Here is a 22927-nt window from a genome sequence, read left to right as displayed (position 1 = left end):
CAGATCAGAACTTTACACGCAGGCAAACACGGCTTGGGTAACGCAGGAAAGCGCGTTACTATAGTCTAGTAAAGTAGTGTAGTTACCGATATTTTAAATGTAATGCGTTACTTTATTCTGTTACCCAAAAAAGTAATATCGTTACTATAAAAGGTTACCCCCGAAACTGAGACACGGTTAGCATCAACAGGATCATCAAGTGGCTTGAGTCATAGATCGCTGCATGCAGTGGTTTGATTGTCCGAGCTGAAATTTTTTATGAAGACTTGCTCATTCCCCAAAACCTTTTCTTTTCCTTTGTTTGAAGTCTATTGTTGTGAATCGCACAAATCAAAGTGTTGATTAAGTATTCTAGCAACAAAGACAATCCTTACCAGGATTACGCTGCCTTTGGTAGGAGGTGCCAGAAATATGCTTCTTGTGCTGCTAAGCTCAGAAGAATAGCAGAAACAACAGTCAACAGACCGCTGATCAGTTTTACGGTTTCAGAAATAACCTAGTCTAACTTATGACCCAACACTTTGTATTGTTCTGCTACATTTCTGGGTCACAGAAACGCCAAGTTAACGTGCTTGTACATGCATCCTGGGGTCCAAAAGGCCTTTTGAAGGCATTTATTTTAAACTATAAGCATGCATGTACTTATAGCGGACTGATGGATAGCTTGTATCCGAGGTGATGTGAGGAAATACACTTTCAAACCCACAAAATATCTGCGTCCGTCAATGTTTTGGTTTAAGGATTTCAAATATCGAGATAATGTGCCTGCTCGTGACACTGATACATACTATTAATGCAGTGAACAATGTACTCCAGACTATTTTGAGAAAACCATACAGAAGTGGCGGAAAGATTGAGTCGCTTCTAGGGGGCATGTCATCAGCATATTCCTGGATCCTCTCATGCTAAAAGAGGGTGAAGATGGGGAGTTATATAAACACTTTTAAATCCCTTAGGGCTTTATGGGGGGTTGGAAACATACTTACCAAGTAAAATGTATTAAACAGAGATCATTGTTAAGGATTTCGAACACAACAGGAACGGATCTAAAAACTATAGCACAGAATGTGGGCTATAGTTGTTAACATTTTAGTCTATTAAAGTATTGTGATAAACTAAAAAAAATGTATGGGTTCTGATCAAATACTTATTTCTTTATTTCGCTGTAGTAGTACTAGTAGTAGGAAGGAAATTCAATTGACAGCACACTTTTGATGTATCTTTCGTGTTTGATAATGCCGCAATTACCCAGACATTGGAAGTAATTTATTATATTTTGGCTACCGCTGATCGGTGAGATTGAGCTGCCATTGACCTCTATGGGAGTCAATGTCACTGTGTTCTGCCTGCCTGCAAACAATGTGGTCTGAAGCAGGAGGTTAAAGGAGTAAAATGATCTTACAATTCAGAAGAAACCATTCAGGACTTTCAAGCCAGTGCAGTGGCTCGCACATTTGACTTATCAAAGGGCAGAGTGCTGTTGAAGAGAATGAGCATGGACCTGTCTGTCCTTGCCGTCCATGTGCATTGTATGTGAACGGCAAGGATACATTGTTTATTTGACAGTATACTTTGTGGAGGGTCAGTAATGTTGTACTTTTATATGAACTATGTTCCGTTGTCAGTTAATCAGATAACCAGTCAATGTGTTAAGCCGTTAGATATAATAAGACTAATTGACTCATGTCATTAACATATTGACAGGATTTCAAGCTAATACGGTCAATCTGAAAACAACAACAAGCGATTACCTAATCCATTTGCGAAAGGGCAGGGAGTCTGCAAGCTGCAGTTGGTTCACACACACACACACACACAAACACATACACACGTCACACACACTCACACACACACACACACACACACAGACACACACACATTCATTCTTCACCCAAACATGGAGTTCACAGTCTCCAATTAGCCCAACCTTCGAGGTAGGGGGGGGGGGGGTGGTTCTTCCAATCAAGAGGTCCTTAGTGCTGAGGACCTAGGGCTGAATAACTAGGACAGAGAGCCTGAGTGACATCAGAACCTATTCAAGCCGATGCTTTACCATGGATATGTGTTTCACGCTTGAATGATACACTTGTTGACGAGGGGAATGCGATCTTGAAACCTAAGTGTAGGTTCTTGATCAGATGGATTTGAATGTGCACCGCGGGCAGTTTTCTTACTCACCATTTGTCCTCCATCCCTTGCTGATGTTGAATTTGTTCCCCTCGCCTTCCCCACAAGTCTCACCACATTTCTCTCTTTTTCTCGTCTCTTCTTCTCCTCATCCTGATCTGTCCTTTGTGCTCCTCTGTGCGACTCTGTTCATGGGTGTGACCGGTTCTATTCGCTACTCACTCTTCAAACACAACACAGATCTATATGAACTCTCCCTCCCTCTCTCTCTCTCTCTCTCTCTCTCTCTCTCTCTCTCTCTCTCTCTCTCTCTCTCTCTCTCTCTCTCTCTCTCTCTCTCTCTCTCGTGTACTGGGATATAGTACAGCGGATAAGCATAACGATTGTGCACTTTTTGAGAAAAGCATGAAATTTCTAACATAGTTAGTACATGCCATAAGGTGTATTTTAAGATGTGGAGGGAAGTCAGATTTTGCCTGTGACGGCCGTGAGACGCCAAATTCAAGATGGCCGACATTCCGCTGGGTATAATGTTCAAACGCTCATAATTTTGGAACCATGCAATGTTATAAAACATTTAAGATGTCATTTCCAACTAAAGTGGATATGCCCAATCATTTGGTCACACTTTTGAGAAACCTAGTGTTTGAGGAAACATATTTAGGTCAAGGTCAAGGTAAGAATTTACCAAATTTTGTCCGTAAATGCGAACTTTTGCCAGGTGGTGGCGCTACATCAAATCTCTTAGGGTTACCAAAATCCACGTGCTTTGTCCTGTACCTGTCATGAATGTTTACAGAAAATTGGACATGTTTCCCATTAAAACCTTTTGAGTTATCGAGGTCACAAGGCAAGCCCACGTTAGCGATGATCTGCTTTTCAGTTGTTGTTAGTTGTCTAGTTGTCATAGTAACAAACCCTGACAACCAAACGTCAACCGCCGCCATCAGAAAACCCAACTGTTCAAATCCTCCTCCTGTGGTAAGTTATCCAAAAATGCATTTAAGTCATAAGTTTGGATTCAAAATATTTATTTATTACATTCATACCATTTGATTAAAGTAAAAAATATTCAAAAATGTAATACAGTGTATGAGATTAAGGGTTAACTGACATAGTAGGCTAGTTAGCCAGCTAGTGAACTAAACCTGTCATGGAGGTCTAAAAATGATATTGCGAAATCATGAGTTTTTCCTGATTAAAGTGTATGATACATTATTTTAAAAATCTTGTCTTCGACTTCAATAAATGGTGGCACTTCTTTTAAATGCTCTTTTCAGTGCTGATATCGCAATAATGAAGCGTCACACCCTAATGGACTCTACCCAACCCTCTTTAGCCAAACACTCAAAGGCAACCCCCAGCACCAACTGGCACATGTGTGTCCTCTGCCAAACAGAAACTGATGAACATTTACAATGTCCTCTCAGATCGACAAAACAGCCCAATAATTGTGGCTATGCATCCCTGGCAGACGACCTTCTCCGGTTCCACACCCTTCAGCACATGCCCATGGACCTCAATCTGAATAGATTAAATGACGGCGATGGCATAGAATGAACTCTGAAGGCACACAGGGCTGAGTGGCACAAGAAATGTCGGCTAAAAGTAAATAAGAAGGCGTTTGAAGAGCAAAGTCGACGAGAATTTTCGACACAAAAACAAGAAAGTATCTTGATCGTGCATACAAGATCTGCTCACAGCCAACCACAGTCCATTGAGAATACTTGTTTCTTCTGTAATGAGCCTGCTGGTTCTCCAGACCTACATAATGCATCAACTTACAACATTGACACAAATGTGCGCAAGTGTGCCCTTAAACTTGAAGACACTGCTCTGTTGGCCAAGCTTGCAGCAGGAGACATGATTGCTATTGAGGCCAAGTACCATCAACACTGCTTGCGTTCACAGTACAACAGAGCTAGACAGGCTTCAACCAAAACCAATGATGAAGAGCATTCCTGCCTGCATGGCATAGCCTTTTCTGAGTTAGTGGCATTTTTGGAAGACATGAGTAGTGATGAGGATAGTGCTCCTGTGTTTAAAATGATAGACATTACTGAGCTTTACACGGTGGGGCTGAAGCAGCTTGGTCTTCCTGTAGAAGCACGGATTCACACTACCAGACTGAAAAACCAACTGCTTTCTGCACTACCTGATCTGAGAGCACATTCACATGGAAGAGACATACTTCTTAGTTTTGAGAAAGACATTGGACCAGCACTCATGATGGCCTCTCATCCTGACAGAGATGCTATGCACCTAATGCGGGCAGCACAGGTTGTGCGCAAAGAGATCTTTGACTCAAAATTCTGCTTTGATGGGGCATTCCAGGCTAACTGCCAGCAGGCGGCTGTGCCAGCATCCCTTTTGGCTCTAGTCAACATGATACTTGCTGGGGCAAACATCAAGCATCAGACTCAGATGTTCCATACAACCACTAGACAACCTGCCTTAGCAATCTCACAATTCATGGTTTTTAACAGTGTGAAGAATGCACGGCATGTGGATTCACCAAGCTCAGCACGTCACTGCCGCAGCCAAGAAACTCCACTCCCACTCTATCTGTCCCTTAAGATACATGCAGTTACAAGAAGCAGAGGGCTCATTGACACACTGTTCAATCTGGGATTGTGTGTTTCCTATGACAGGCTGTTGCAAGTCTCATCAGAAATTGCAAACAGTGTATGCCAGCGCTTTAAGGTGGAAGATGTAGTGTGCCCACCCAAGTTGCGGAATGGACTTTTCACAACAGCAGCAGTGGACAACATTGATCACAATCCAAGTTCTGCAACAGCCAAAGATTCTTTCCATGGCACTGGAATCTCACTTATGCAGCATCCATCACACACACATGGAGGAACTGATCGTGGAGTATTAGTGATTCATCAGGGTGGATCATCCACCAAATCAGTGACTCCTCTGCCATCAGCCTACACCTTTGTGCCACCAGCTGCCTTCAGGACAAAAGACTTAAATGCTCCTATTGTACAAGGTCCTGTGAGACCTTCTGACCTCCTGGTTACTGCAGCTGCCAAAGAAGATGAGTATGCATGGCTCAACAAAGTCAAAACAGCTGTTGAAAAGTGTACCATGGATGGCATGATATCGTGGTCTGCTTATCACGCTGACGCACACCAAGCAGTCATTCCACCTGCAGCAATCAACTCACTACTTCCTCTGTTTCTTGATAACGCACACTCAATGGACATTGTCAGGGCGGCAGTTCAGAATGTGAACCCTGGTCAGATTCCTGTCCTTGCTGCTGATCAACCTCTGTATGCACTTGCTAAGGAAATTCAGTGGACCTGGCCAGCCACTCACGGAGAGGATCACTTTGTGATCATGTTCGTGGTCTACACATTGAGATGGCCACGTTGAAGTTGCTGGGAGACTGGCTAGAAGACAGTGGCTGGACAAATGCATTGGTACAGGCTGGTATTGCAAGTTTGGGAACTTCAAAGTCCTTTATAAATGTCAGCCATGTCACCAAGACCCGCCATGCACACCAGGTCACAGCTGCAAGCCTGTATACACTTCTACAACAAGCCTACACCAAAGACTGCACATCTGATGATATTGATGAAATGCAATCTGATAGTGTGCCTTTTGAGGAGTGGCGAGCAAAGACCACTGTTCACTTTGACTACTGGCTTAAGACCCTGTCTTTGGAGCTTCTCATGCTGCGTTACATCAGATCACTTCGAGAAGGTAACTTCCAGCTGTATGTGGAATCCCTGACTCAGATCATGCCCTGGATGTTCTCTCTCGATCACACGCAATACTCTAGATGGCTTTCTGTACACATCCGTGACATGATAACTCTTGCCAAAAAACATCCTGATGTTCTAGCAGAATTCATGTCTGGAAATGTTGTGGTGCACAAAACCTGCAACCAATTCTCTGGCATGGCACTTGACCAGTGTCACGAGCAGAACAATGCAAAGGTGAAAGGTTCTGGTGGGGCTATTGGACTGACTGGCAATCCAGGAGCACTCCAACGCTGGATGATAGCCGGGCCAGAAATCGCCAGGATCACATCAGAATTTGAGCAGCAAACAGTAAAGCAGCAACATGGTGCTAGTGGCACTGGACAACATCACCATGATCATAAACCTGGAGTACAAGCTGCCTTCTTGAAGGAAGTTAAGGCACTTGTGAATGTGCTGGGAGAGATGGGGAATCCATTCTTAGAACACAGCCAAGACCTACTAGTCATTGACACAAGGGACATCATGGACCCCGAAGTAGCTGAAACTGTGAGAAGGATTGAAACCCTTGGTGAGGAGCAGTACACCAAGTTTGTGACCGAAAGGCTAGAAAAGTGTACGACACTGGTCACACAAACAATTCCGAAGAACAAACTGCCACTGTTCAGTAGGCCACCATATACAATTAAGTCCAAACAGAAAGCACAACTTGCAGCTCTAAAAAGTGATTGTGGTCTTTTTTCTCGGCTGTACATCTCCTGCCAAACACGAGATGGAGATATTGACAATTTCTTCTCCCATGAAAACCAGGCAGCCCCACCAGCTATGTCAACTGGAGGAAAACTCCACATTGGGGTTAAAGCTGATTTACTTTGCTGCCTGGAATCAGACCTGCTTCAAAATAAATGTGTGCCTGTGGCAGATGCAACAATTTTTGATGGTGCAGTTGTGGTTCAAATGTTAAATCCTGGAACATCAAGGACATTTAAAGAATATGGAGAAAGAATATTTGCACCATACATCTCTGCTCATCTGGTAAAAATTCTAAACTAAATGGCAGATCATCGATAATGTGGGCTTGCCTTGTGACCTTGATAACTCAAAAGTTTTTAATGGGAAACATGTCAAACAAACCTGTGAACATTCATGACAGGTACAGGACCAACCACGTGGATTTTGGTAACCCTAAGAGATTTGATGTAGCGCCACCACCTGGAAAAAGTTCGCATTTACGGACAAAATTTGGTAAATTCTTACCTTGACCTTGACCTAAATATGTTTCCTCAAACACTAGGTTTCTCAAAAGTGCCACCAAATGATTGGGCATATCCACTTTAGTTGGAAATGACATCTTAAATGTTTTATAACATAGCATGGTTCCAAAATTATGAGCGTCTGAACATTATACCCAGCGGAATGTCGGCCATCTTGAATTTGGCGTCTCACGGCCGTCACAGGCAAAATCTGACTTCCCTCCACAACTTAAAATACTCCTTATGGCATGTACTAACTATTTTAGAAATTTCATGCTTTTCTCAAAAAGTGCACAATTGTTATTAAAATGTGAGCTTATCCGCTGTACTAATAACCCCTCACCCACTGAGATCCAATCATACATACAGACAACCATGCACAGATCTATCTCATAAACGCACACACACGTGCACACACGCGCAACTCATTCACACACAACGTATTCAGCTGAACTGCAAGGCGATGTCACACAATGATTACGATTATATAAAATGCACAAACAACTAATTAGGCCAAGGGAGATAAGCATGCAAACTTTCCATCACAGGCCCATGCTTCACAACAAATTAAATCTCTCTCTCTCTCTCTCTCTCTCTCTCTCTCTCTCTCTCTCTCTCTCTCTCTCTCTCTCTCTCTCTCTCTCTCTCTCTCTCTCTCTCTCTCTCTCTCTCTCTCTCTCTCTCTCTCTCTCTCTCTCTCTCTCTCTCTCTCTCTCATATGAGCTGCATTATCGTATCCCTCTGAACTGTAACTCACAGCCAAATTTCAATTCAACCTCACATTTAAACAACAGAATAGCTACCCATTTTACAACACAAAACACATGAGCACACATACACACACACAAATAAAGACGGACACATAACGCTACACACAAATGGGATTATATACTTTATTTCAAAAAGATTGTTACGCATTGTTTACATAATTGCTATTACTGTTATAGGTTTGCGCATTGCTCACTGCTATATTAATTCATTACCTAGCAGATGTTTACCCCTAATACAGCCCTTCTCGCTTTCGAACTGCTCCAAAATTCAGGCTTAGCACAGAAATACATTAAGTCAGCGTGTGTGTACATTTGATTTATTGTTTTAAAACGTCCTGCATTGCACAAAACCACCTGGCCCAGCTTCCCTTTACAGAACAATGTTCAACTCACACGAAGTTAAGACCGATGCTATTATTCTTTATTTCAGGTTGGATTAATGACTATAAAGGGTCACTCACCTCTCAAATGGAAAACTATACATTTAGATAATTAATCATTTAATATACATATCTTATCATATATATTTTCATATATATCCCATCAGACTATCTGTACATGTGCTAAAAGTGTTTAAAGGGAGTTAACCGGATTTTCTTTTTTAATTAACATGCTATTATGCCTTATATGCAGGCCCGCCGACAGGGGGGGACAAACGGGTACGTTGTCCCGGGCCCTGGACTGGCCCTGGAATGGGGGGGGCCCATAACTGGACCCCCATGAAGTTGGGATTAATTATTGTATGTATACTTCAAAATGTGTTGATTTAGAGAAGAAAAGTGCTTTATTTGCATTCAATTAATGACTCCTAGATTGTTTGCCTTCATTGCCCTTGAAAAAACGGCCAATAACCCCCTATCACCCCTATGCCAAAATGGTTTGTCAACATGGTCTTTGGAGAAGAAAAAAGACGACATCATTCCATTAGTGGTCAGTGCGCGAGTTGATTCAACATGCACAAGTCAGGAGCCCTGAAAAAAAAAGAAAGGCGAAAAAGAGAGGAAGAAGCCGAAAGCTTCTTCCATTTATAAAGAGAGGGGATCTCTTTATAAATATTTATAAATATTTCAGAAAAGACTCAGGTGATGCTGCAGCCGGTACAAGTAAAGGCAGATGTGCAGCACAGCCAAGTAAAGGCCGATTTAGGGTCGTTTTAGACGCAGAGACGTAAGCACGTAATTTACACAAGGGACTTGTTTTAGACAAGTTTTGATTTACGGTTCCTTTAAGGTTCCTTAAGGATTGCGCGTGTTGCAAGGGGATTCTCCGCCAGAACAGTAGGGGGAGCAAAGAACGAATCTGTGGGCGTGGAAGTGGAAATCGCTGGCTTGTTTATATTTATAATTATCATAATTCGTTCTTGTGTTTTCTTCTTCTCCTTCTTCAAAATTCTTCATTCGCTTCTGTCACGGCCTTTTAAAAATGGCGCTATTATGCTGTAAAACCGGAAATGTGAGACTCCTGAAAGGATGTGGTTAGCTGGCCAATCACAGTCTTTGCGAGCTGCGTAGGGCCGTAGTGTTTTAGTCGCATAGTCAGGAATTCTGGGCGACCCACTTAAGCACGTAAGGGGGGATATTTTACCGCGCAAGGGGGGGTTATGTATCTTACGTGCTTACGCGTTACGTCTAAAACAGAGCATATATCGGCCTTTAGACACGGCCAACTTTTTCCAGCCCCGTCGTCAAGTAACACAGGCACAGGCGGCGTGTCAAACATATTAGCGCAGCACCACATGAGCAAGTCACACGGAGATCAATATCAGACAGACAGGGGGCATTGAATAATTTGATAACCACAACGGCTTTATTACACTGTGTTTCATACGCCTATATCTAATTGAATCTTAGAATATGCACATTACCCCGCAAATAGGCCCATGTCCAAATCAAATGTTTCAGGCAGGCACGCGCTGCGCACTCCAATCAGGCTGAATTGATTTGAGAATCATTCCCAGTCAGCTGAATTACAGCCAGTGTAACGCGGCTCATGGTTTAAAATAAGCCAGTGGCATGGCAACATGTGAAATTGCCATTTAGATAGAGTTGGATGTAACGAATGGGTTATAAACGTGACGTTTTGGGGTAGCCTGTAACTTAGTTTCTGATTGCCGTTAACTTGAAACTCGCCAGATGAATGGGCTCCGCCTTGTTCCCCAAACATTCTCTGGAATTTCAGCGGACATAAACGCGGGTCTGGCGATAAATAAAAGTACCCTTGACATGATTCCCCTTGGTCAAGTGAAAAATGGTCGATGAAATGTGCAGTTAATGAGCTCTAAGTGAATACAATAGCGTGAGTTTTATTGTGGTATGATTCTGAAAGCCATAACTTCACTCAGTCCATATCCATAGCCTATCCAATTAAAGTTGTAAATAATCCTTTTGGTTTAACCGTAATAAATGGGCTTGTCATCCCGACGTCATGTGTTTGGGAGCTGCACAAGGGAATTCTGTGGTTGTGTTTCGGCGTTTTGTCCGGCATTTTGGGAACAAAAAAAAACTTAGATTTTTAAACTTTTGTATTCTTTGGGATAGAGTTAGCCAAGTTGATCAGTCTATTCTTTTCTGTGTTAAATCGTCAAATTAAAGGGTTTTCAATTTGTTGATTTTTTAAATGGTTCATTTTGACCCCTGTTAATTTAGATATAGCCCTTTTTATCTAAATATGTTCACCTTTATAGGAGAGGCTAGAGAGGATGAGAGAGAAGAAGAACAGGCTACCAAACAGGATGAGAGAGAGGAAGAACAGGCTACCAAAGAGGATGAGAGAGAGGAAGAACAGGCTACCAGTGAGATAGAGGAAGAACAGGCTACCAGTGAGAGAGAAGGGGAGGAGAGTGAAGGGAGAGAGAGAGAAAGACACAGTGATTCAGGAGGAGTGGATCCATCCCCCAGAGTAGAGGAAGATTCAGAGGTTTTTTTTTGGGGGGGGGGGGGGCCCATTGAGAGAATTTTGTCCCGGGCCCAGCCAAACCTGTCAGCGGCCCTGCTTATATGTACCCTGGAAATCCAGAGTTCTCGCGAGAGCACAATTTGAATTTCCTCTGGCCTAGAACATTAACCAATCACATCGGTGTATCTGATATAGGAGGGCCAAAAGTGTTGCTGTTTTACCGACCGAATACGGCAGGTCTGGATACGTCACCCCTTGTACTCTTCTGATTGGTCGTAGTGTTTGTTATCCGTAGTGTTTTCGCGTACAATGATATTTTCAAATGCATGCTTGTGGCCGCCCCTCAAGTTGGGCCATTTTCATTACTCGTTGCCAGACCCTCCAGCTTTCTAGATGTGGGTCTGGATTTCCAGGCTACCTTATATGATCTATCACATAGTAGTGTGTGTTTGTGTGTGTGTGTGTGTGTGTGTGTGTGTGTGTGTGTGTGTGTGTGTGTGTGTGTGTGTGTGTGTGTGTGTGTGTGTGTGTGTGTGTGTGTGTGTGTGTGTCAAGAGAGACAAGTGTAGAAGGGCCATGAATTTTGTTGTTGTTGTTGTTGTTGTTGCTGTTGTTGTTGTTGTTGTTGTTGTTGTTGTTGTTGTTGTTGTTGTTGTACCAGCCTCCCATTGTACTTTACCCTCACTAAATATGTTATTCTGAATTACTTCATAGACACATACAGTTTCGCTTCGGAATAACGAATAAAATAACTACCACTTGACAAACAAGAAGGAATCTCCTGGGAGTAAATAAGCCAACAGCCAAGGGCCAACCAGTTAGCCATCCCAAAAATAACATACAATAAATTATACAATTATAAAATAATACGATAAACAAAGAATGGCCTGAGTGTAATAGGAAGGAAGGGCGTGTTATCCCCATGGTAACGACCGATGGCAACTTTGTGATACTTCTTAGTGTATGAGCTTTATATCAAGCGATGTTGTTGGCCTATATGAAATGCGCCACACAGTGTACTGTTGTACTAAAGTGTGTGAGGAGCTGAACACACTCTCGGAGGCAGCCATCAACATCGATGAACCGCTGCCCGGACGGAGCTCCTCAAAGCCAAACCCACCTCGCCTCAGTGTCCCTTCAGGGATTAAGAACCAGTGGTTAACTACGTGGTTGGCAGAGACCTGTTTTCTCAAAATGGTAGTCCTATTTTAGTAGGAGGGACACAATGGCATATACATGCACACACTCAGTTATGATTCATAGGTACTGATAGAAATAATGACTTCCTTTAGCCCTCTTCAAGATTGAATGAAAACCACCAAATGTCCAATGGTGATATATCTTGACTCTCGAGTCGTTACCACGGTAACTGAGGTCTAGAGCTCTAAAATGTACTTTTTATTTGGGTTGTGTGGGACACTGAACGGAAAGTCTGAGGTGTGCCCTGTGTTTGCGTGGCTGTGTGTGAGCAGTAGCCTTTGTTTGTCACTGCAGTGCTTGTAGAGCTACAATCAGCCGTAGATTTAGACCAAAATAACTGCCATTGAAAGAAATGAGTCAGTCTGAAACAAGATCGGTGGCTTTGCTCACAAATATGATACACCCCTCCTGTTATTTTCACGTAACACACATGTCATTTATAATATCCCTAACCCTATCAATTACATAAATATGGTTTGGTGGGGCTTTCAAAATAACTTAAAAATATAAAATTCATTACCAAAACCCTTGACTATTTTCATCAGCTGAAGCTTCTCTTAATTACATTGAGTAAATTAGAAAATGCTAATGATACTTAGGACATTTCCCAGAGACATTATTCCCACAACAATATTTTGATGTATTCAATTCCTTGGCCGGTTTATGAAGACCCCAGGTTAATTGTTGACATTGTCTATGTCGATATCTACTTCAGCCATGGTTCAACCCCACTGACGGTGTACATTTGGCAGTTTGTGAGAGCCCTTGACATCCATTGTATTCCAAATGAGTGTTGAGCAGATCCAACTGCTGTATTTTAGTTTTTTTCAACAAAAGTAAGAGCGACGAACTACCCTGGCTAGGTCGTTTTCTCCAATAGTGCCTACAAACTAACAATTCTGTGTTTAACGCATGCTTACAGACTAGCTGAGAGGTTTAGACGGGCCTTCATATAACCGGGAACTGAGCACTTCATTTGGATTCAGACGCGACCGTTTAGGCTGCATTCCAATCAGTTCAAAATCACCCCCTCCTCTTACCTTCCTGACATATTACAATTTTGCTTTGCACTCAGAATTTTGAATCTGTCCATTACACGGCCTCTAATGCCGCCAACTTTGCTCAAAATGATAATTCCTTGCTTCTCCGTCGTATCATGCTTCTATTGTCATTTACAGTGTGCGTGTGTGGTCGCAATGAAACACAGAATCTAAACTTGCGGATTTGTTAGTTTGTGGACAGTAATGGACAAAACAACCTAGCCAGGGCAGGTTGTTTGCACAAACTCACTCACTTACAAACCAGCGTACAGCGACGGGAGCTGCTGAATCCCTGTTTGCGGTAGAATGGGTGTCCATTGATGGCAAATTGACCAATCTCGGGCCGCTCCCACAAAGCAACAGGCCGTGAGTTGAACCAAAATCAAGTCTGTTTTACATCCCGACTGAGACAATGTCACAAACCATCTAAGCAAACCGGCCCGAAACTATAAAATAACATTGTAAGGTAATTACAAACGACACCTATTGTGTTGGCTTCAACTCCATGATAATAACCTGTAAATGAGATGCTCTTTTGTGGTATTTTATTTATTTACACATAAAACTACTTTACTGTATCCAAAATGCTGACTGTGCCATTTTGCCTTCCCGTTGTCTTTTTTTAAATTTAAACGTTGTGTTTTCCCTCTCTGAAGCTCTCGCTTGTTATCCCTGTCTGAGTACTTTGTGTTAGGAGGGTAAACATTAAAGTTTAATTCATAGGCTGGTCTGTGAATATATGAGTACGAAATGGTCCATTTAATTAAACACAACTTGAATTGAGTTCAGATTTTGGGAAAGTATCCTAGAGGAAATGCATATTTATTTATTTGTATCCCCATTCAATCCCTTGTTTGCTAATATAACCTTTGTGAAACATGCACTTTGTGGAAACAGTACTGTGTAAAACGCAGGAGAGATGTAAAGGCCTGTATGTTTAAGTATCGACCACTGAGCAGTTGTTATAAATTCCATTTGAAATCCCCCCCCCCCCCGAGTCTGTACTTCTAGAAGTACTGTTTCCAGTGTATCGTGTCTCAAGACCCCTTACTGACAAGAAGCCGGTTGTTGACATCGATAACCAACTCTGTGTCCAAGATCTTCTATATGGAGGGATTGGGTCGGTCAAAGCTGTCAATGCGGCGTCAACATTTATGTATATATATATATATATACGGTATATATATATATATATATGTATCATTGTCTCAGCCCTTAAGCAGCTAAAGCCTAGCCTAGCCTCAGTGTAATTATGTCACTCCATACTCCCTGGCTGCATCCGAATACTCATACTTGACTGCTATATAGTAGGCATTTTGTAGTACGTCACAAATATAGCATGTCCGAATGCTCAGTATACTGAGCATTCAGACGTGCTATATTTATATATATATTTTTGCCTACTACACAATGCATATATGCATTGTGGAAATGGGATTGGGCCTTAGTATTCACCCCCCCCCTGATCCCCATCGTTAGCATCATTGGCTTCACTTGTCCTAATTAAGACATTGTCCTCAGCGGTTTCCTGACCAGCTCTGGTGGCTGTACTCCCTGCTTGTGTCACTGTTGTCGTCTTTCAAGACGGCTTCTTTTGCTATTGTTTTCTGCATAAAGAATTAACTATTTGTCCCAACTATGCTCCTGAGATTTGGCTTCTCAGGAAAAACACGTCTTGAAGTCATGTCAAATGATTTTATTTTTTTTCTATCCAATGGAATACACTGTGTTTATGTATGTATCTGCTATGTGTGTGCATGTGTTTATTTGTGTGTGTGTGTTTGTGTGTGTTTGTGTGCGTGTGCCTGCATGCTTGTTTGTGTGTCCCCCACACAAGATGGTCTTTCACATCTGATAGCCTGTGTAATACATCACGATTTACTGGGATCTGATCACAAGTTGCTGACTAAAGCAAAATAAGTGTGCTGCCTGTCGCCGGGGGAAACGTAACGGGGCAGGCCTCATTAAGTGGGTGCATATGCTTTTGGTGTGCGTGTGCGTGCCCGTGGGGTTGCGAGCGTGCAAATGCACAAAGGCCCAGAGGCCATACTCCAACTGAACAGGTTAGAGAGGCATCTTCATACTTATTATCACTTCACTGTGTTCAGTCCTCTCTCTCTCTATCTCTCTCCCACCTCCTAATCTCTCTCTCTCTCTCTCTCTCTCTCTCTCTCTCTCTCTCTCTCTCTCTCTCTCTCTCTCTCTCTCTCTCTCTCTCTCTCTCTCTCTCTCTCTCTCTCTCTCTCTCTCTCTCTCTCTCTCTCTCTCTCTCTCTCTCCTCCTCCCATCTCACACCTTTTGTTTTCCTCGTCGCTCTCTACAGCTCAAGCCTCCTCTTCTCTCACCTGCTTTTCTATCTCCTCCCCCATTGTCTTCTCTCCTTCTTTCCCTTCCTTACCTTCCCTCCTCTCCAGCCCTTCTCCCTCTCCATCTGTGTGTTAACAATGCCCTGCAGCCTTCTCTTTTCCAGCGTGTCTTGACTCTGTGGGTAACTAGTGCCTTTCGACTCCCTGCCATACCTGTGTGTGTGTGTGTGTGTGTGTGTGTGTGTGTGTGTGTGTGTGTGTGTGTGTGTGTGTGTGTGTGTGTGTGTGTGTGTGTGTGTGTGTGTGTGTGTGTGTGTGTGTGTGTTTTTGTGTGTGTGTGCGTGTGTGTCTGTGTGTGTTTGAGAGAGTATCTACCATGGAAACATAAATTTGCATCTGTGTAAGCATGCTTATGTGTGTTGTGTATAGGAGAGTGTTATCTCTCTTGGGAAAAGCACACACACGCACACCATAGACACGCGTGTTTCGCGCAATAAGCACATTTATCAAAGTCAGAAACCTGTTTGCAATCACAACAAGATGGAGACATCTCAGACTAGATGGGGAGTGGATTAGCGTGCGAGATTGAGTGTGTCGTGTGTGACTGTGGTTGTTTGTTGCGTAGTTTAAAAGATGAAGTTATTCAGACGTGGGTTTGAAGAATAAGCCCCGGAGTCTACCTCCCATCCTTCATTTTTACCTCACGTTGGCACTACTATATCTTCTGTAATACCAGTTTACAACTCCATGAACATGACAGCTCTGCTCTCAGCTAGACGGTAGTCTTACGTCGTTCTTCAGAATCCACTCCTGCTTTACGAACTCATCCGTGACTAAATGTATTCTCCTAGCTAGGTCCCCTAATATATAATGTAATGCTTTGGGATTACTTAATGTTTTTGTATTGCTCTTTAATGACGTGCTTCTTAAGGAGATCGTGCAGCGGGATCTTTAGACCCATTTCACAGAGGTGGTATTGTAGGACAAAAATAGGTGTTGCTCATACAAAAATGATGGATCTTCTCCTCTTATAAACCAGTGCAGGGGTAGTGACCTGGTTTGAAAAGTCTGTTGAACAGCACAACTCTATCATCCACTGTCAGGCTTGTTTCACAAATCAGACCTTAGATAAACATCGAAAGGCTGAGGGCAGACAAGCTCCTCCTTTCGGTTCTGATTTATTTCTACCCCATCGTGTTCCTTGGGACAGGGATCTGCCGGCGCATGTCACACAGAACGGGTGTAGACCGGAAACAACCTGCTCAGCAGAACTTCTTCGAACGTGCTACTGGTGACCATTGATTGGATGGGAAGGGTTATTTTTTCTGTCCACTATGCTGCAGAGCCTCGAGCTTTCAATGAATAAAATAAACAAATCACGACTTGTTCAAAGTCGGACACGAAACCAGACTACGACGTGGCTTCAGAGGTGTAAACGGGACCTGTTGGGATAAGCGATGGGGCATGGGGGGCTTTGCACTGATTGCAAGGCTCTTCCACAGCGATTTCCCTCGCAGTGCTGCCGCAGCTCATCCTGTTGGAGGTCTCATTAAATAGAGATCCAGAGTGCACACAACACTAAACCCTTCCCGCAGCCGTATAGGTGCCCGGAAACACCAACGTCCTTAGACAAAGGGCCCTGTAAATGTTTTCTCAAATCCAAAATTATTGATTTGAAACTACTGCACGGGTTGGATTTTAAAATCCAACCCGTGTAGTAGACTGGCCACTGTAGAAATAGATCTGTTGATATCGTCTTTTTTCAAGCCTTCATCTTGCCTACGCTGGAATGAGTTTCTCTACGAGTCCGTCCGAATATCTTTGTAACAAAACCGGAGATCCTGCGCTTCTCCGCCCCCTTGCACTTTCAGTTTTTTTGGCCGAGGCGCTGTGCAGTCTCCTGCAGTTTGGCTCAAGCATCCGAAGATACTTTCGGGCTGAATGGCAACCAATTCATGTAACACAAGGACATGGTTGTGTGTTTTACCCCTGTGTATGAATATTTTAATAGTTCTCATAAAATTGTATGCACTTGTCAGGGCAGATTTGTTTGGCAACGACAAATATGTATTAAACGGGAATGAAACTTTCTGAATAGGCAGTTCTCAAGGGCCGGATATGAGAGGGAAAGGTTCCCAAAAAGATTGGAAGTGATAACTGATTTACACCGTACTCGTATTTCTAAAGTAAACAATGTCTTTTGAGACGGATTAGGAAAACTGTCTTAGATCCGTTAAGCTTCATGTAAATATACAAAATATTTAAAGCAGCATCGGCCAGTTCATAAACAAATGGGTTTCATCAGTGCTTTTAACACAGGTGAAAAGGGCAGGTTGCTTCGATAGAATAGGGAAAAGGCATTATTTATAGTTATGTCTTTAATCTTCTTCTGCTAGGCAAGAGAAGGAAATAAGACTCCTTTTCGGAAAGCAGAGCACTCATTCACGCTGCCTCACGGTTTCCATGAATTGCTAATGGCAACCGTGAGGCCTCTCCATTTCTCCCTCTCTCCATTTTTCCAATTCCATTTCCCTTTTAAACTACCCTTCCTTTTTTCTCTTTTCCTAAAGTCCACCCTCCTGCCCCGAATGGCCATTAACATTGGCGATACCGAGACCAATGAGATTGGCAGTGAGCCAATTATCTAAATCCTGGCCTTCATCAAATCCCCCCCCCCTCCCCCCCCCCCCAAGACACACCACTGATGAGGGAGACAGATAGCCATCTGTGAGCAAACATGGCTCTGCAGAAGTCTAATGGAAAAGAGTGATGATGCATATTATATTAGGGCTGGCATTCCTCACAGTAGATGTCATTAATTTAATACAGCTTTTCAGCACACTTAATAGGTGTGTGTGTGTGTGCGTGCAAGTGTGTGCGTGTGTCTGTCTGTGTGTGAGTGTGTGCGTGTCTGTGAGTGATGAGGGCATTATGACGACTCGAGGCAAAGAAAGGGTTGCAAATATACTTTTTCTTTTAACGAACAGAAAGAAACCCAATTTATTCAGTGATTGAAGAAAGGAAATGAAGGCTGGAACAGAACACACTGTGTTTAACCTGCATGGCAGAAGTACAGGCCCCACACACAGACAGCAATGAACACCCCGGGCGGGATCAATAAATCACAGAGAATTACCTCGAACATGCGAATTCGCGTTTCCATGCAGAAAATCAGTGGTATATGAATCCTGGAAGGTGAGAATATGAGATTACCAACACACCCGAGAAACCTCACGTACGCAGTGTTGGAAGTCAGTGGGATAAGGTGATACCCTGCATGAAAAGGCAGCAGGAGATAGTGCATGTAAAAAGTCATTATGATGAAGGCACTTCTGAGTAGACAGCAGCCCACCCTTAGCCGCGTGATGTTCAGGATAGCATTATCGGCCCGGTGCTTGGTTACGAAATCCGAAGGTTGTGATTGGTCAGATGTTCCACGGTCGATGTTGGTGTTGAATGCCTCTGAAGCGGAGGCGCGGTTCCAATCGGTCCCGGTTCCACATTGATCCTTTATCAGGATACTGCTGGTTCTCCATGTGATCAGGCCTGGGTTGGAGCACGAGGAACGAGATTTGAGGCAGACCACCAGCCCGCCTCTGAATAGGGAGCTGTCCGGGGTCCTGAGCCCATCCTCTCCACCCTTCTACTCTCCGTGCAGCTGTGGCACCAAGGAAGCGGTGAAGGAGACTGTGTTTGATTTCCTCTCGTGCTCTCATCAACACGTCTGTTTGGATTTAAGCGATCTAATCTCTTTTGTCTTCAAATTATCTCTGGTAGTATTACGGATCCAAACAAGCACACGTGCACGGATAAACATGATGGAGAGTAAAAGCGGTTAGCATACGGAGAGACCCATCAGAGTTTGAACAGCCGATTGAGTGGGGGGTAGTACTTGCAGGAGATGGAAATATAGTGTGTCCCACACACACACAGGTAGAAACAGCTGAGATGTGACAACGTCTACTTAATGCTGGGCACACACAAGATAATTACTATTCAGGGCCCGCTCTGTCTTTCACTCTCCTACGTACTTTCTATTAGTTTTCTATGTTTTACTTCGTACTTTGTTGGTTTGGATATCAACACTTAATATTATCATCATAGAAATGCAAATTAATGCAATGCAAGCTGGTATGGGTAAATTAATTAGCAACCAAAGAGAAATAGTATGCTCTGTCTCTCTCTCTCGCTCTCTGCCTCTCTTTTTCTTTCTCTCTTCCAATTGCACCGTCTCTCTCTCTGTGCCTTCCACCGAACAATTGACCTTGTCTGCCATTAACTCTAATCTTGTACAGCTTCACACCCCCCCCACCCCTGAAGGCAGCCTGTGTTCCTTTATGTTGCCGGCCTTGGAAGTGCGGGCGGAACGCACTCATGGAATGTGGCTCTGATGCATTCGCTGTGCTCACATTGAAAGGGGTTGCAGCTCACCAGAGGAGTACAGGCAGGAAGGTCCCTTTATGCCCATTTGAAAAGAACAGAATCTGCTCCGTTTATGGGGCTGAAACTGTGAGTCATATTTGTATGCCAAAGACCCCTGGGTTAGAAATACCCACATTTTCCGCCATGTTCCTTTTCATATTTTTCTATTCCCCCCGTTGGCATCTGGTCCGTCTCGAAAGGTCACTTTCAAATTGTAGGTGACGTTTATATAATATTACGTTATTACTTTCTTCCAAAAACTTTAAATTGCTGTGGAAAAGCTAAGACACTAACTCTTGCACACATGGGTGAATGGCCGCTTCTAATCTGGCTCCCGTTCCCTGTGATTAAGAGAGATGTTATTCATGGGAAAGGGCATAGTCCGGTAATGCTATTAATGGGCAATGGACTTGTAAGAAATATGCAAGTCTAAGGCAAAGTGCATACTTCAACTGGTCTTCATGTGTACAAGGTCGGACGTGTGAAATCAAGCAGGAAATTCTTTGAAACGTGCTGATGTGCATGCTTAAATGATTCATGAGACACAGGTTAACACACTTTATAGGAACTAGTGAGTTACACAAGCATGCACACACTTCAATGATCATTTATTCATTTGTTCATGTCAATTTTTCACAGTGTTCACTTCAGTTCTTGCGTCCTCTTAAAGGGAAACTTCACCCATTTCCATTAAGCTTTGTATCGTTAGAAACCCACTCATATTTTTGAATGGTCGTGCATCATTCCCTTATTTTCTGGAGAGACTGGAGAGATCCGTATCGATCTCCAACCCTTCCTGTTTAAGATGACGCAATATGACGATTTTTGTGTAGAAGTAAATAGGAAATGTAAGAGGGGAGGATTCTCGTAAGACTACAAGCACTAGTCCCACCCCCCACTGACGCTACAGACCTATTAGAGCAGTGCCAGTGGGTGGGACTACACCAGCAGAAACTAACATCCACAGCGTCTGAAGCTAAGCTAACAGAGGCTGTTGATAAAACTGAAGTACAATGGCGGAAGGTACTGGATCTTCACTAGAAATGTTGTGTGAAATGATTTTCAAGCCGTCTTGCGGTATCAGCTTGGTAGATGGAACAGCGAGGTGTCCGATAGGCGGAGATCTAGATCAGCGGGAGTGGCCAGCGAAGCTGTGCATCGTGGTGCATGGTGGGAGTCGTTGTCTTCAATCCACAAGCGCCAAAAAGTCACTTTCTGCCTTTTCTCTGTCAAGACGGCACCAAATTAGAATTGTATTTTATTATTCGACTACATATAGGACCCAATTTCAATACATATTCATGCCTCCACCGGTGAAATGCTCCTTTAAGGGACAATAACAGTCTGGATCATCAGTCCCTTGCAAATAAACATCTGTTGCTGTTGTAATTGATTCAAATGACCTACTTTGCCCACACGCACCATCGCATTAAAGGACTTTGCTCTTGGAATCAATGAGAGTTGATCAGTTTTAAGTGCTCTATTGCCACTGTTTACATTTGCTCTCAGGCAGAATTTGAACAAGCAAGTGTTTTTGACTAATTATATTAGTAACAGATGTTTTTAATGAAGCCAGGAAACACCGTAATGATGGTTTGATCACCCAGGCTGGTATTGTCCTTTAATTATCCTTATCGTGTAAAATCATTCGTCATCCAAACCTTTTATCATGGCTTATTTCTCTATGCAGGGCCTGTGCCTGCTCTTGTATTAGTTTGGCTTGTACAAGGCTGTCAAAACGTACTTCGATCAAAAAGCCACTCGTTGGAAAATCACAACAAGGAGACAAAATACACTTGGGTTTCAAACCGCGTCTGCGCCGCCCTTATCCTTGGGGCCGTTTGCCTCGGAAGGGCCAAAGTAAACGCTGGCAGACCACTCACGGGTCAGATGTCCAGTAGCACATCAGTGGCCATGGTAACACGAGGCTCTTGAGCCATCACCATTAATGTCAAGTCCATTATATATCGCTACTCAGCTCCCAGCACTTAGACAAGACATGGATCTAGGCAGCCTCCGAACACTCATCACAATAATATTGTCTGCCAATATGTTTATACAGACACAGTTATGGGTTAGATCCACGAGTGCACATATAGCGGAGGACATGCACATTTTTACAGCCACACACAACCTCCATTAGAGTGTTTCCAGACTACGGTACCGTCGAAGGATGGTCCGGACCTGTAGCTTATTAGCAAATGCAATCATAACCATTGTTCATTATTATCATTAAATCCTCAATCACTAGCCATAAATTAACACCTTCATCCCAGTTTTCCTCACGCCATAATTTCTTCTTTTAATCATCTAAAATGTTTTAAATTTGAGTTATTTATTTAATTGATTTAACCTCTTCTTCAGTTTTATTGTTCATTTTGTTGTTGCAATTTCTGACGAATAAATAATTTTGGCATTTTCGCAAATAAAACCTTTATGATTAGACCTTGATATTACACATACACAGATTATGGACTCTTTGAAGATGCTCGGGGAATCCCGCCTGTATCTTTCCATGGTTATGCTCTATTTATTCAGATAGTTTGCTTTCAAGAAGTGTACTAAAATATAGACTTTTTATCAAACCCCCAAAGATTGGGGAAGACAAAAATACAAGGCCACATATTAACAATAGGCTCAGTTGACATGCATAATTAATGACCCGTTTTTTAATTGTTATGAATCAAAATAAATAATATATGTTGTAACAAAATGTAACAAAATAGTAAATTTGTTGCTCTGCTTGTGTGTGCGCGTGTGCTTGTGTGTGTGTGTGCGCGTGACTATTGCAGGTTCCTAGGCGTTCCCCCAGGAAGAGGAAGTTGCCCGCTCACTGGCCCCTTGCCCTTTGACCTCATCTACACAGACTACCATGGCCTCCAGCAGATGAAGCAGCACATGGGGCTGTCGCTGAAGAAACACAAGTATGTTCACGCATGAGATGTCCAGTAAGGGAGTGAGTGAGGGAGGGAGTGAGGGAGGGAGTGAGTGACAGAGTGAATGAGGGAGTGAGTGAGGGAATGAGTGAGTGAGGGAGTGAGTGAGGGAGGGAGTGAGTGAGTGAGGGCAGGAGAGAGTGAGGGAGTGAGTGGGTGAGGGCGGGAGAGAGTGAGGGAGTGAGTGAGTGAATGAGGGAGTGAGTGAGGGATTAAGTGAGGGAGTGAGTGATTGAGTGAGGGAACTAGCTGCAAACTTAGGGAACAT

The 22927-nt window shown here is 43.1% G+C and overlaps 1 protein-coding gene across 1 annotated transcript in view; it reads left to right on the top strand.

The window, feature by feature from the left end:
• The window catches only part of LOC130379964 (alpha-1,6-mannosylglycoprotein 6-beta-N-acetylglucosaminyltransferase B), a 140613-nt gene that overhangs the window by 85683 nt on the left and 32003 nt on the right, over positions 1 to 22927 (top strand). Inside the window, exon 9 of the mRNA XM_056587127.1 lies at positions 22516 to 22647. Coding sequence (XP_056443102.1) covers positions 22516 to 22647 — 132 coding nt within the window. The remainder of the gene's footprint in view (positions 1 to 22515; positions 22648 to 22927) is intronic.

Source organism: Gadus chalcogrammus, chromosome 3 (assembly GCF_026213295.1).
Source record: "Gadus chalcogrammus isolate NIFS_2021 chromosome 3, NIFS_Gcha_1.0, whole genome shotgun sequence".
In the NCBI taxonomy this organism is placed as follows: Eukaryota; Metazoa; Chordata; class Actinopteri; order Gadiformes; family Gadidae; genus Gadus; species Gadus chalcogrammus.
The sequence above is the reverse complement of the archived record's forward strand: the minus strand, read 5'-3'. Positions and strand labels throughout refer to the sequence as shown.